Here is a 12,344-nt window from a genome sequence, read left to right on the forward strand (position 1 = left end):
AAAAAACCAAAAACAAAACCCACATAAATTCAAGATGAAATGATTAAGAAATTCAAGGTTGCAACTGCAGAGCATTAAACCCCAAATACTTCTAAGTGCGAGTCCTGTGTGACTGCCCTAGTTGCATGTCCAAAAAGCCAGCCCTGGCTATAGGTACCCAAACTAACATACTATGGCGGAAAACCATAGAAATTCAAAGTCCTTTGAAAAGTAAGAAAGTAAAAATTTGTCCTGTCATTTCACTTTGAAAGTAACAGCTACCGTGAAAGAGTGATATTTTAGTCTGAACAAATAACTTCGTTCCTCAACACCTCCCTGAAGAGTGCCTTTCTTTTCTTTCTTTTTTTTTTTTTTAAAGATTTTATTTATTTATTTGACAGACAGAGATCACAAGTAGGCAGAGAGGCAGGCAGAGAGAGAGGAGGGGAAGCAGGCTCCCTGATCCCAGGACCCTGAGATCATGACCTGAGCCGAAGGCAGAGGCTTAACCCACTGAGCCACCCAGGTGCCCCGAAGAGTGCCTTTCTTTATGGAGCCTGACTTGGCCTTCTCAATTAGAACTGGCCGCTTTTTGTGCTCCTTCCTAATTTGCATAATCACGATGCTAAGAACGGGGGGGGGGGGGGGGGGGGGGCTTTGGAATCCGACAAACCTGGGTTGGAATCCTAGCTCCCTCAGTGACTAGTTGTGAGACCCTGACGAATTCCTTGCATCTACCGTCTCACCTGAAAACCAGGATAATTCTACTCTACTAGAAGTAGTAGAGGGGGTCCGGGCCTGCCATACTGGTAGGCTTGACGAGGGCAACCGAACTGGAAACGCGGCTACAGGACTTGTCCTGAAACTGTTTGCAAAAGTAAGCACATTCGTTTTCACTTAGATTTTATGTTTATGTGGAGTGGCTTTGGGAAGGACGCTCATGGAGATGAAGAGGGTAAAAAGCATTAGTCGCAGTGCCTGACACCGAAAAAATTAACTGCATATGTTTATTCGTCTTTAACATTACTTTCTTGTTAAAACTTTCAAGTGAAAACTCACTTTCTTGAGAGCAGGTCCTGTCTTACTCACTTGTGTCTAACACAATGCTTGGCACCAAATGTGAAATTAAAATGAATTTTCTTTGCAACTTTCGCTAAAAATGAGGATTTTTATCGGTAACTTAATAAAGTGGATAAAGTAAGTCTCTTAAGGGCTTTTGCTATTCTGTTATAACACAAAGAAACGAAAAAACAGCGGGAAAATGAGGTCGACAGGCCTTTTATGATCAAACATTCAAACTTATTCCTAAGCGTCTGTTAACAATCATTTGTCTCATCTTTGCCAACATTTAAAGTAATAAATCTGGACGTCATCAGTGTGGATCTGGAACTCTTACAGCGGGTTCTGATACACCACACTTTCAAAGTTTTAAACCAAAAAGGCAAGCAAAGGAAGAGAACCACACAAGCAATGAACCACACACCTTGGTGACCGTAGGATCGTTGGACGACAGCGACATTCTTGCTCTCCAATCGCCGGAGAGTCCGGAAAGAACACTCTCTGGATTGGCCAGAGGAAACATCTCTCCAGGTTCATTCAAGAAGTAGCTTGGCGTGGAGCTAGGCCGGCGGCGCCTTCTGCCCAATCAGAGGACGCATGAGGCGGGCTTTGCCGGAGCGGAGCCTATCTCCGAAGGCGAATCTCTGCCCATCGGACGCCGGCCTCGAGCGGAGGGGGCGTGGCCTCAGGCCACGGGCTCCCGACTCCCTGGGCCCGCGCGCGGAGTGGGCGGGGCGAGCGGTGTCAGTGGCGGAGCCGGATGCGGGCGTCGCCGCGGCCGCTGCGGCCCTGGGGATGGGCGGAGCCCCAGCCGCCAGTGCTGGTGGCCGCCGCCGCTGCCGTTCCCGAGCGGCCGCCTCTGCTCCCTCGCGTCGCTGCTTCCTAGGGCGGCGGTATGCTGGGGAAAGGGGTAGTCGGCGGTGGCGGCGGCACCAAGGCGCCCAAGCCCTCCTTCGTGTCGTACGTGCGCCCTGAGGTGAGGGGGCGCCGCGCGGGCAGGGCGTCGGGCTGGAGCTGCCGGGGCGAGGGGTGCCGGGAGCCCCCTCCCCGCTGCGGGGAGGGCCGCGGGCGCTTCCTGTGCGTGTGCGGGAGGAGAGCCGGGAGGGGTGAAGCCTTCGGGAGGCGCGCTGGGATCTCGCGCTGGCTGAGATGGGGACCTCCGGCGCGGGCAGGCAGGTGCCCGAGAGTCGGGCCCCGTCGCCGGCGGCCAGATGAAGGGGCCGAAGCCGGGAAGGTGCTGCGGCCCGGGCCCCCCCTGCCTGCCTTGGCGTGGAGCTGGGGTCGTGGGCACCGCGGGAGCGGAAGGGCTGCGTGCTCTGGGCCCCGGTGGGGACCTGCCCAGGGCCCGCCGCCTGGGTGGGTCTGCCCTGCCCTTGGAATTTCTCAGTTGAGTCTTCAGAGCTCGCCTGTCTCAGCTGCGTGCTTGTAAAGGTGCCGTTTGATGCCGCTGGCGGGATACCGTGTACTGCCTCCCGCCTCCCATCAGCAAGCAGTGCGGCTCTCTCCCTTCCTTGTGAATTCCCCTCTGTCATTTCTTCCCCCTTTCATTTCACCCCCTCTTGCCTTCCTCCTGGAGTTTTACGGTCAAGTTCATTCATTCATAAAATATTTTTTGAGCTCCTACACTGTTCTGAACTCTTGGGATGTACATCAGTGAACAAAAGATTCCTACTCTCCTGGCGCGTATTTGAGGGAGAACGGAGTAAACAATAAGTAAAGTAAACGTAAGTAAATGACATGGTTATATTAGAAGGTGATAAATATCAGGGGAAAAGGAAAGGCACCATTTTCCTCCTTGCCACAGTGGCGTTTGAGTGGACTTGAAGGATGTTTGGGGTCTGAGGACAGAGTAGAGCTGGTGGAGGGCAGTCTGGAGTGTTGGAAGAACATGAAGGAAGAAGCCTAGAAGGTGAGGGCAAGAGTCGTAGGAAACCAGGTTGGAGAGGTTATAGCTTCTAGGCCATCGTGAGGACTTCTTGAGCAATAGTTCTCAATCCAGATGCCTAATGAGATGCATTCTTATTTTGGATTCCTGAAGGTTTTTCCTACTTTCCCGAGTAGTTTAAGCAGTAATGTGCAGGAGCACTGTCAAACTCATTGTCTTCAGCTGCCTTCCCAGTCTTGATCAGGGACTGTTTCTGTAAGACCACCTGAGGCTTGAAGCCTTCATACACGCATCTTCAAGTTCATAATGTGTGTGTTTTCACTAGTTGAGAATACTCTTGTAATGGGTTTTATTTTTAGTCCTAATTTGAAAATAATAACCACTTCCTCCTTAGATCCTTGATAAGGAGGCAGGGTCATCTTGAATTTTCAACAGGCTTCCCTTGTCTTGCGGGTTAGTAATGTCAGTTTCTCTTTGTGTCTTTTTGATTGAGCCCTTGCTGAAGTACAACTGATCTTTAACCTTTCCTGTTCAGGATTAAACTACAAATGGAAAGTCTTCCGAAATGTGGCCAGAGTTCAAGAATGTTCAAATTTTTCATCCACCAAGTGCACATGTTGTAATTAGGCATGTTTTTCCTCTTTGCCCACAGTGCCTGATATATTTCCTTTGAGGGATAATTAGAGAAGGGGAGTGATTCAGTTCCAAAAGGGTCACATTTTTCGCATCCTTATAGTTGGCAGTTTTGTTTTCTTGCAGTGAAATAGTGCTATGTAGGCACTATGTTTCTTTGTTGTAATCTGTCTCTAAAAATATTTTGAACTGAGGGAAGGGCTCTGACCTAAATTGCTTATAGTTCTTAAAAGATAAGGTGAGGAAGCAGTTTGTTTTTAAATATATAGCCTTTGCTCGGTATCATAGTATTGGAAACTGACGTGAACAGCTTTGAGGTGTAGCTTATGTACCTCTGAGAATACTGAGTCTGACAACCTCTTGACTCACTCAGTAGGAGGAGTTCCTCAGAACACTTCTCTGGACTGTCATTCTGTTTCTACTCCTTTCCTTCATGTTGCTTTCATCTTTACTGCCTTTGGTGTATGTCTTCCTGTCACTTCTCTGTATGCGTTTTGCTTTTGTTAGCCAGGAAATCGCAGGTTTCTCGGGCACCTTTCTGCTGGTACGTCACTGCGCTGCCGGAACAGTCTTCACGCCTTACGATACAGCGATACCTGTGCCTGGTGATCAGCTTGTTGTTGGCTGATCAGATCTAGGAAGGCTCAACAGTGGTTTTCTTCAGTACGCCAGAGTCTGTCAAGAGTCAGCACTTTGAGTTAGAAACAGTAGCACTTTACTGGGTAAAGTAGTTGAAGAGGATGCTTTTAAAGACAATGGCTTATTTTCTCTTTGTGATTAGAGAGGATTGACATCTGTCATTGATCTTGCATCAGTGAATGTGCACATTAAAATCCTGAACTAGGGGCACCTGGGTGGCTCAGTGGGTTAAAGCCTCTGCCTTCGGCTCAGGTCATGATCCCAGGGTCCTGGGATCGAGCCTCACATTGGGCTCTCTGCTCCGTGGGGAGCCTGCTTCCTCCTCTCTCTCTGCCTGCCTCTCTGCCTACTTGTGATTTCTCTCTGTCAAATAAATAAAATATTTAAAAATAAATAAATAAATAAAAAATAAAATAAAATCCTGAACTATAGTTTAGGGCCTTTGGTCATGTTTTCTGAACTCTGCCCAGAGGATTACAAATCAGTAGAGCTTGTAAGGCGGAAGCCAATGGCTCTGGAAATCGAGGTGAATGGGAGGGAGAGAGCTGGGTCATTCTTGGTGGTACCAGCCATCTGTTACTACCTCTAGAAACATCTCAACATCACCATCCCAGCTTAGTCCCAGACAAGCAGTACAAAGGACATTGTGCGTCTATGCAAGGGAATGCTAGGTGCTGAGTTCCCCTTCAGGGAGGCATTGGATTAGAGTTTGGAAGACAGATCCATTTTTCTTGCTAAATAAAACACCTGTTTGAATTATTACTTCAGAAGCTGTAAGTGTTCATTGTAGAAAAATAAGAAAATATAGATTTGCAAAGAATTTTTTAAAGAAAAATTGTAAGTAACTCAGAGTATACCCTGTCAGATATGCGTGTAGGTGTATGCATATGTTTTTTCTAAAATGGGTTTAATATTGCTGATCATATTATTTTGTAATCTGCCTTTTCAGCAGAAATCTGTATTGTAAATGTCTTTCCATATCTGTTGTTAGCCTATAATGTCGTTTTAACTTATACCCGTTTTCCACAACAGAAACACACACTGTGATGGGGAGACATTAGGTGGCACAAAGAACCAAAGAAAGCAGTGTGATTTTTTTTTTTAAGGATTTTATTTATTTTGAGAGAGAGAATGTGTGCACGAACATGAGAGGGTGAGGGGATGGGCAGAGGGAGAGAGAGTCTCAAGCAGATGGCACACCCAGTGTGGAGCCCGGGGCTTGATCCCATGACCCTGAGATCGTGATCTGAGCTGAAATCAAGAGTGGGACGCTTAACTGGCTGAGCCACCCAGATGCTCTGTGATTTTTTTTTTAAGTTTATTTGTCATCATTTATTATGGGGCTCAAGCTCGAGATCAAGAGTCGCATGTTTTACCAACTGAGCCAGCCAGGCACCCCCTCTTTGTAGATTTTTAGATTTGGGAGAGAATTTAAAGATAATCTACTCCACCACTGTACTCTTCCTCTGTAATACAGATATGGGAATGAGGCCCTGCAAGGTTAAGTGTCCTACCCAGCGCCACAGAAGTATTGCAGTCCAGAGATAAGAACCCTCTCCCGGAGCTTGCACTGCCTGTGGCTCAGCCAGGCCCACGGGAGCTTGGGAAAAGGTTTCTTTGTATATGTGAGAAGAAAAAGCAAGAAAAGAAACGAAGATCGTTGGGGTGCCTGGGTGGCTCAGTCGTTGAGTGTCTGTCTTCGGCTCAGGACCTGATCCCAGGATTCTGGGGTCGAGCCCCACATCAGACTCCCTGCTCCGCGGGAAGCCTGCTTCTCCCTCTCCCACTCTCCCTGCTTGTGTTCCCTCTCTTTCTGTGTCTCTATCAATCAATAAATAAAATCTTTTTTTTTTTTTTAAATTTTTTTTTTTTTTTATTTATTTATTTGACAGAGAGAGATCACAAGTAGACAGAGAGGCAGGCAGAGAGAAAGGGAGGGAAGCAGGCTCACTGCCAAGCAGAGAGCCCGATGCGGGACTCGATCCCAGGACCCTGAGATCATGACCTGAGCCGAAGGCAGCGGCTCAACCCACTGAGCCACCCAGGCGCCCCAATAAATAAAATCTTAAAAAAAAAAAAAAGAATGAAACAAAGATTGAGGAAGGGTAAAAAAAAAAATCCAGGTTTAAGAGCTCATTTTTTTCTTTTCATTTATCCCTCAGGGAAAAGAATGCATTTGATTGTCTAATCTTCATTTATGGCCCTATCTTTCCATGGAGCGAAGTGAACTGATCTATGATCTTGTGTTTTTCCAAGAGATAATAGGTGGGGGTTTATATCAAAATAACACAGTGAATAATTACTAATATTTATTAGGCACTCTGTGTCCCAGAAACTGTGCTATCTCATTTCATCCTTTCAACTCTCATATGCAGTGGATACTATTACTTCCTTTTGTGTGTTTAGATGTGGAGAGACCTAGTGTAGTACCTTGCTTGGGGTCACAACTGACAAGAGGTGGTGCCAGAATTTAAACTCGCACAGTCTCACTCCAGGGCTGTTCTTCTCTCCTTGAATTTATGAATGCAGGTAATATTAGTGAAACATGCCTGTAGGCCTGACTGGCATTTACACATTAAAGTGCTTTCTCATTCATGGTCTCTAGTGGCAGTTTCCTTCTTGGTTCCTGTTAGCTTCTCTACCAGGTGACTGTGAGCGGATACAGGGCCCCTTGGAGATACAGCTAATTCATTCAGCCGATATTTACTTAGCACCTGCTGGTACCAGGTACTATTCTAGACGCTGGGGCTACAAAGCAGATGAAATGATTGAGATTGTTTTTTGGTGGAACACTACTGTGTTGGATTATTGACTTTGCTGACTTAGATGGATCCATGACTAGAAGGTGTTGGCTTCTCCTAAAACAGACTTCTTTGCTCAGACCTAGAAATAAAAAATACCTTTAAAAGCAAGCTCTAGATCCATCACTTTTTTAAAGACTAACTTTTTTCCACTCCAAACTAATTTTTCTGATGGCAGAGTTTTCTCCTGGAGCTCAGAGGTCACTCACAGTGATTTAAAGGACATTTAAAAAAAAAAAGGACATCAAAAGTTCTTCCTAAAATGATCACTTTCTTAGCTGTGGCTTTAGCCTGATGATCTCCCCAAAGCTTCCTCTTTTTCTCTCCTGCATGTGCTTCCTGTGGCATCTCCCTGGATCCTCTCCAATACCACTCAACTTCTGCAGATGGAGCATCAGAAGATGTCATGAGGCTATGTCAAGAGACACTTCCTGCAGCCTGATCAAGCAGCTGCCATACAGGCACCCTCTGTCTTAGAACCCGATGCTCTTCTGCACCCTACTTCCCTCTGATGTTAAAACCAGGGCTGCCATCAAAAGCTTAGGCTGAGGACAATCCATACTTAGCAGTTTAAAGTTCTAGATTTTTCTCGGAACATCTTTAACAGGATGTTTGATATTCTTGGAAGACTTCCACATTAAACTATCTTTTTTGACAGTGTTCTTTAGTGAGAATTTGATTTTTCAGAGGCTAAAGCTTTTAATTTTTTTTTTTTTTTTTTTTTAGTTTTCCTTATGTTTGGGTGTGGGGGTGAGGGGCAGAGAGAGAGAGAATCCCAAGCAGGCTCCATGTGCGGTGCAGCTTGATCTCATGACCCTGAGATCATGACCTGAGCCAAAATTGAGTCAGTTGCTTAACCAGCTGAGCCACCCAGGTGCCCCAACCAAAGCTTTTTTTTTTTTTTTTTTAATTTATTTTAGAGAGGGCATGCGCGTGCATGTGCATGTGCCTGCATAGGCAGGGAGGGGCAGAGGGAGAGAGAAACCCAAGCCGACTCCTCGCTGAGTGTGGAGTCTGATGCGGGGCTGGATCCCACTACCCCAAGATCACAGCCCAAGCTAAAACTAAGAGTTGGAAAAAAAACAAAACAAAACTAAGAGTTGGATGCCCACCCGGCTCTGCCACCCGGGTGCCCCCAAAGCTTCTTTTTAATCACCTTTAAAGATGTATATTTATTTTTATGATAAAGACAATATTTTAAAAAAGACAATATAGCAAAGTTTCAAACATCAGAAGTTAGAAAAATAAAATTACCGTCAGTTATGCTACCTTAACCAAAGCAGTTAGTTCCCACTGTTCAGTATGTTCTTGCTTTGTCTGTGGTTGTACCTCATGGTTTCAAGCATAATATCTGTAAAGATGTGTAACATGAATGTGGTTGTCAGCTTTGAAGGTAGTACTGCTGACCCCTCCCGGTAGAGCGTGCACCTTGAGTTGTTTTTCCAGCAGGAAACCACCCTTAGTGTCTCCTGTGTTACACTTGTGACTTCTGATGTGTTTTGGGGAGTCAACAACAACACTGGGTTTGCAGTTTAATGAATCATTTAAAATAAACCTCTTGAGGGGTGCTTGGGTGGCTCAGTTGGCTGGGCATCTGCCTTCCGCTCAGGTCATGATTCCAGGCGGTGCAGCCCGTTTTTCTTCTCCCTCTGCCTGCCGCTCTGCCTACTTGTGCTCTCTCTCCCTCTCTTTCTGTCAAATAAATAAGTAAAATCTTACAAAATAAAAAATAAAATGAACCTCTTGAGAGAGGTTGGGAGGTAGGATTGAACTATAATTTTTTTTTTTTAAAGATTTTATTTGACAGAGAGACAGCAAGAGAGGGAACACAAGCAGGGGGAAGGAGAAGCAGGCTTCCTGCTGAGCAGGGAGCTAGATGCCAGGTTCCATCCCAGGACGCTGGGATAATGACCTGAATCAAAGGCAAACACTTAACGAATGAGCCACCCAGGCCCTCCTGGAATAATTCTTACAGTCTCTCATCTTGGCTTTGGGAGGATGATGGGGGGAGGTAAAAATGGAGAGGAACTCTGAAATGGAGTGAAACTGCCCAAGAGCTCGAAGGACCACAGGGCCTCCTCCTTTCCATAGTCCCCTCTACTTGCCTCCAGGGCACAGCTCAAGGGAGAGCAAATTCCAGGAGAGCAAAAAGGACTGAGGCCAGTCCTTTAAGCCTTGGTTGTATTTCTACCTGGAAAATGAGAAGAATAATACCATCTAATAGGTAGATATGAACTGGTGTGCATATTAAATGTGATTATGCGAATCCTTAGAGTGCTTGGCACGTGGTTGCGTTTCAGTCGATGTGGGCTACTGTTATTCAGAAGTTGCGGGTCAGGGCCATTTGGATGGTTTCAGAAAGTGCTTAATCATTAATCTTAGAGTACAGAAATCTTTCCCAGCTAAGGTACCAACGAAAGTGGAGTATTTAGTTGTTGTGGTTGTTGCCATGGTATCATGCCAGGAAAGTTCACTGTGTGGTAACTCTTTCTTAGAGTATTTTTCACTATCTCTGAAAGTTTCTTTTTCTCTTTTCTTTGTTCCTTTATACATTTGAGAATGATTTGATTATACTTCAAATTCCAACCTAATGAGAACACTTACTAATTGACTTTTTTCATTGTTAATATTTGGCCTTTGACATTTTGCTAGTTTCATTCTGTGGACCCGTTTTCCCTCTTCCCTCATTTCCTTTTTTTTTTTTTTTTTTCCGTTTTAAGTAACCTCTGCCCCCAACATGGGGCTTGAACGCACAACCCTAAGATGAGAGTTGCCGGCTCTCTTGACTGAACCAGTTAGGTGCCTCCATCGTCCCTCATTTCTAATGACTCTATTGTAGGCCAGATTTTGTCCATTTAGCATATCTGTTCAATGATTTACTTAAGATATGCGTAAGTAAAATCAAATTGCCACCCAGGCGCCCCTAAGATTTTAAGTCATCGCTGCACCCAATACGGGGCTCCAACTCAGAGCCCCCAGATTCAGAGTTGCATGCTGTACCAACTGAGCCAGCCAGACACCCCAGTCTACCTTTCCCTATGACAGATTGCCACCCCCTGTTTCAGACAATGGTCCTGAGTTGCTGGTCTTTTTGCTTTCCTTGCTAAGAGAGTTCTTTTTTCTTTTTTTTAAAGATTTTATTTATTTATTTGACAGATAGAGATCACAAGCAGGCAGAGGGGCAGGCAGAGAGAGAGAGAGAGGAGGAAGCAGGCTCCCTGCCTAGCAGAGAGGCGGATGCGGGGCTCGATCCAGGACCCTGGGATCACGACCAGAGCCGAAGGCAGAGACTCTAACCCACTGAGCCACCCAGGCGCCCCTCGCTAAGAGAGTTCTAAAATTCCTGAGGATACCTTAAAGGGAGTGAGCCCAGTTTTTGGATGAAAATTACTGTTTTGCTTTAATCTCTCGAGATCTACTCCCCAGTGTGATATTTACGTCTCATAGTTTTTCCCTCCACTGTGCCATGGGATGACGGTCCTCCCTGCAGGCTTATTTTGAACATGGGAAGAAATATCGATGTCTGCTCAGCCCAGACCCGGACACACGGGATCCGCAGCAACTGCTAGATGCAGTCAGTAGTAGTAGGAGCTTGAATTGGGAGAATTACATTTGCTCTGTGTCGGACTTAGGAATGCAGAAAAACAGTCTGTGCTCTCAGGAGGCTCCCACCCTGTGGGAGAGACAGCCGGTCTGCAGAGGGCTGGAATGCCTAGAGGTGGGTGCTGCCTGGTTACGGAGGAGGAGTGCACAGAAGGCCGCTGCGGAACCTGCGGCAGCATCTGGCCTCATCTGAAGGCTGTGGAGGACTTGGAAAGGGCAGTGTGAGAGGGGGGTGCTAGTGTGGGGAGGAGGGGCTGATGCAGTGGGCAGAGAGGCGCACAGCATGTCGGGACCAGGTGGTCGGAGCATCTGTCTCATACCTTACGTAAGGCGTGCTGGGGGGTGCAAGGGAGCTGAGTCCTGAACGGTGGAATCCAAGGGCTGCTGCTGGGACACGCAGGATTGATTTCTGCTGTGATTGCTCCTTTACCGTTAAGTCAGTCTGGCCCTTTGTGAGGCTACGTGCATCTTCTCCTTTGCCCCTGGTTCCTCCTGCTCCATGGCCACGGAGAAGCTCCTGTTCCGAAGCTTTGAGCTCCTCGCTGGCTATTCAGCTGACCTAGTATTTATGTAGCAGTTGGGGGGGGGGGGTGCACAGAAGGCAATGCCATGTGTTTTTGCAGCTGCTGTTATTCACATCAGTTAACTGAAATGATGAGATTTGGACAGCCCTGCAGTTGCCACCTGCTACCTTCTCTAACACTCGTACACATTCCAGTGCTGCCCTCTTCACTTGCAACGCCATGTGCTTGTTAAGAGCGCGGCTTTGGAATTAGAGCTCTGCTGCTTGCTGCGTGGATTTGGTCTGGGTATTTGCCTTCTCTGAGCCTCAGTTTCCTCATCTATGAAATGGCAATAAAAATACTAGTATTTAGCTCCTAAGATTGTTGTCTTTTTTTTTTTTTAAAGATTTTATTTATTTATTTGACAGAACACAAGCAAGGGGAACAGCAGGGAGAGGGAGAAACAGGACTCCCCGACAAGCAGGGAGCCCAATGCAGGTCTCCATCTTGGGACCCCAGGAACATGAGCTGAGCTGAAGGCAGACACTTAACCGACTGAGCCTCCCAGGGGCTCTTGTTGTTAGTCTTAATTGAGGCAATCCACAGAAAGTCATTAAGACATGTAGCAAACACTCATTAAGCGTGGATTGTGGTGGTTACTACTCTTTACCCCAGAAGCTGCCGCTGTGTGTTTGCACGTCGTTTGGGCCACCAGTGCAGGTCCCCATAGTGGCAAGACTTCCTCTATTCCCCTGCAGCATTGTTCTTCCCTTGCATTCTCAGAGGCTGTCCAGAGCCAGGGATGCTGGCCTTTTTGCAGGACTGTGCCCTACCCGCAGCAGGTGCCTTTCTTGTCCACCCAGAGGGCCTTCCCTCCTGCACAGCTTTCTCTTTCAGTGAGTTCTTCCATGGATTCCTACGCTGTCCTCCTCTTGTAAATGTTTTCTCTTGTCCTGGGGATGTCCAGTACAACCTGGGTTTGGCTTTCTGCTTTTTATTTATCTATTTTTAAGATTTTATTTATGTGTTTGAGAAGGAGAGATAGAATCCATATGCAGAGGGAGAAGCAGGCATCTGGCTGAGTAAGGAACCTGCTGCCAGGCTCCATCCCAAACCTGACCTAAAGGCAGACACTTAACCGACTGAGCCACCCAGGGGTCCTGCCGCTTTTTTCTTTTAAAATTAGCCTCTCCGCTGCTGCCAGCGGCCCCTTCTTTCCCTGGCCAGCCAGTTGTACTCCAA

At 46.6% G+C, this 12,344-nt stretch overlaps 1 protein-coding gene across 1 annotated transcript in view; it reads left to right on the top strand.

The window, feature by feature from the left end:
• Window positions 1–1,808: 1,808 nt before the first annotated feature.
• The window catches only part of MTMR12 (myotubularin related protein 12), a 75,295-nt gene continuing 64,759 nt past the window's right edge, over window positions 1,809–12,344 (top strand). The window contains exon 1 of the mRNA XM_045999924.1: window positions 1,809–2,014. Within this exon, the coding sequence (XP_045855880.1) occupies window positions 1,934–2,014 (81 nt within the window). The 5' untranslated portion in view covers window positions 1,809–1,933. The remainder of the gene's footprint in view (window positions 2,015–12,344) is intronic.

Source organism: Meles meles, chromosome 3 (genome assembly GCF_922984935.1).
Source record: "Meles meles chromosome 3, mMelMel3.1 paternal haplotype, whole genome shotgun sequence".
Taxonomy (NCBI): domain Eukaryota; kingdom Metazoa; phylum Chordata; class Mammalia; order Carnivora; family Mustelidae; genus Meles; species Meles meles.